A 2,054-nucleotide genomic window follows, 5' to 3' on the forward strand; every position below is an offset into this window, starting at 1 on the left:
ACATAAGGGATGGAAATATAGTTTTTTTGAATGGTCTGTGTAGTAGTTGTATCGAGATTGTTCTTAGGGCTAGTAGATGCCAAGATGGAATCATATTTGAACTTTATATGTTTGTTAAGCAGGCGAGATGGATAGTCGTTCTTAAATAGTACCTGCTGAATCAAGGACAAATTTTTATTGTGAAATTCCATGCTTGAGAGTCGAATCGCTCTGTCAACTAAGCAATTGATCGTTCCAATTTTGTATGATTTGGGATGGTGAGAATGGTAATTTAAATACCTTTGTGACCAAGTAGCCTTGTGGAACCAATCAGTTTTAATGAGCTGATTGTCATTGATAATCAGGACATCTAAAAAGCTGATTTGGTGATTAGACTCTAATTCGGACGTAAATTGTAGTCTCGGATGGAAACTATTGAAAACTGAAAGCATTTCTGCGACTTTATGCGAAGGGACAGCTGTAATTATGTCGTCTACGTATCTGAAAAAGAATGAAGGCTTGAAGTCTAGTTTATTAAGACAGTGTTGTTCAAGGTCATCCAAAACCAAATCAGACAAAATTGGAGGGAGCGGTGAGCCCATAGGTAAGCCAAACGTTTGGGCATATATGTTGTGGTTAAATTTAAATATGGCAGCCTTAAAACATATTTGTAATGCTTTTAAGAGTTCATTACGTGGGACCGGAATTTTGTCCACCAGCTGATGCCAGCGCTGTCTCTTAAAAGCATTACAAATATGTTTTAAGGCTGCCATATTTAAATTTAACTACAACATATATGCCCAAACGTTTGGCTTACCTATGGGCTCACCGCTCTCTCCAATTTTGTCTGATTTGGTTTTGGATGACCTTAAACAACACTGTCTCAATAAACTAGACTTCAAGCCTTCATTCTTTTTCAGATACGTAGACGACATAATTACAGCTGTCCCTTCGCATAAAGTCGCAGAAATGCTTTCAGTTTTCAATAGTTTCCATCCGAGACTACAATTTACGTCCGAATTAGAGTCTAATCACCAAATCAGCTTTTTAGATGTCCTGATTATCAATGACAATCAGCTCATTAAAACTGATTGGTTCCACAAGGCTACTTGGTCACAAAGGTATTTAAATTACCATTCTCACCATCCCAAATCATACAAAATTGGAACGATCAATTGCTTAGTTGACAGAGCGATTCGACTCTCAAGCATGGAATTTCACAATAAAAATTTGTCCTTGATTCAGCAGGTACTATTTAAGAACGACTATCCATCTCGCCTGCTTAACAAACATATAAAGTTCAAATATGATTCCATCTTGGCATCTACTAGCCCTAACAACAATCTCGATACAACTACTACACAGACCATTCAAAAAAACTATATTTCCATCCCTTATGTAGCGGGTTTGTTTGAGTCTCTTAATAGAACATTCTCCAAATACAAAATTCAATTTGTGGGCAAAGGCGCACATGATATATCCTCGATGTTTGATTCGGGTAAAGACCCCCTACCCCTGGTCAATCGCTCGGGTGTAGTTTACAAAATACCTTGCAATCATTGCAACAAGGCTTACATAGGCCAAACTAGTAGACAACTACACACCAGGATAACCGAACATAGACGCAATATCCACGAACATGAGGATAATTGTACCGCATTGACGAGACATGCCATCGATTTCGACCACTCTTTTAACTATTCTCAAGCTAGTATTATTGATGTTGAACCTTTGTATTATAATAGGCTTCTGTTGGAAATGTGCAATATTGTAGCACATCCTAATTCTGTCAACCGTAAACAAGACATAGAACACCTAAGCAATATTTACACCTCTGTGATACGACCATCGTAATTTGTCCATTACCGACTGAGCTTGCTCTCGATTTTATCTTCTTAACACAAAAAAATTTTGTTTTCCGTTTAACCCGTTGACTCTGCGTTGCTCTGATAACTTTTGAGATCAACCTCTTCCCACTACACACTAGACGTTCCACTGTGCTCATGTGCTTTGACTCAACCATAACGGCTGTGTATTTTAATTCTTTTAACAAACCAACTATAATTATGAATTCG

General features: G+C 37.7%; 2 protein-coding genes across 2 annotated transcripts in view; one reads left to right on the top strand and one right to left on the bottom strand.

Annotated features, from left to right (window-relative positions):
- Positions 1-752, bottom strand: part of LOC138190992 (uncharacterized) — a 1,206-nt gene extending 454 nt beyond the window's left edge. The window contains exon 1 of the mRNA XM_069136180.1: positions 1-752. This exon is cut by the window's left edge and continues 454 nt beyond it. Within this exon, the coding sequence (XP_068992281.1) occupies positions 1-752 (752 nt within the window).
- Positions 753-798: 46 nt separating this feature from the next.
- LOC124220465 (uncharacterized) lies at positions 799-1,833 on the top strand. Its single transcript, XM_046629398.1, has one exon. It carries the CDS (start codon positions 799-801, stop codon positions 1,831-1,833), a length of 1,035 nt encoding a protein of 344 aa, XP_046485354.1.
- The last annotated feature ends 221 nt before the right edge of the window (positions 1,834-2,054 follow it).

This window comes from Neodiprion pinetum, chromosome 5 (genome assembly GCF_021155775.2).
Source record: "Neodiprion pinetum isolate iyNeoPine1 chromosome 5, iyNeoPine1.2, whole genome shotgun sequence".
Lineage (NCBI taxonomy): Eukaryota > Metazoa > Arthropoda > Insecta > Hymenoptera > Diprionidae > Neodiprion > Neodiprion pinetum.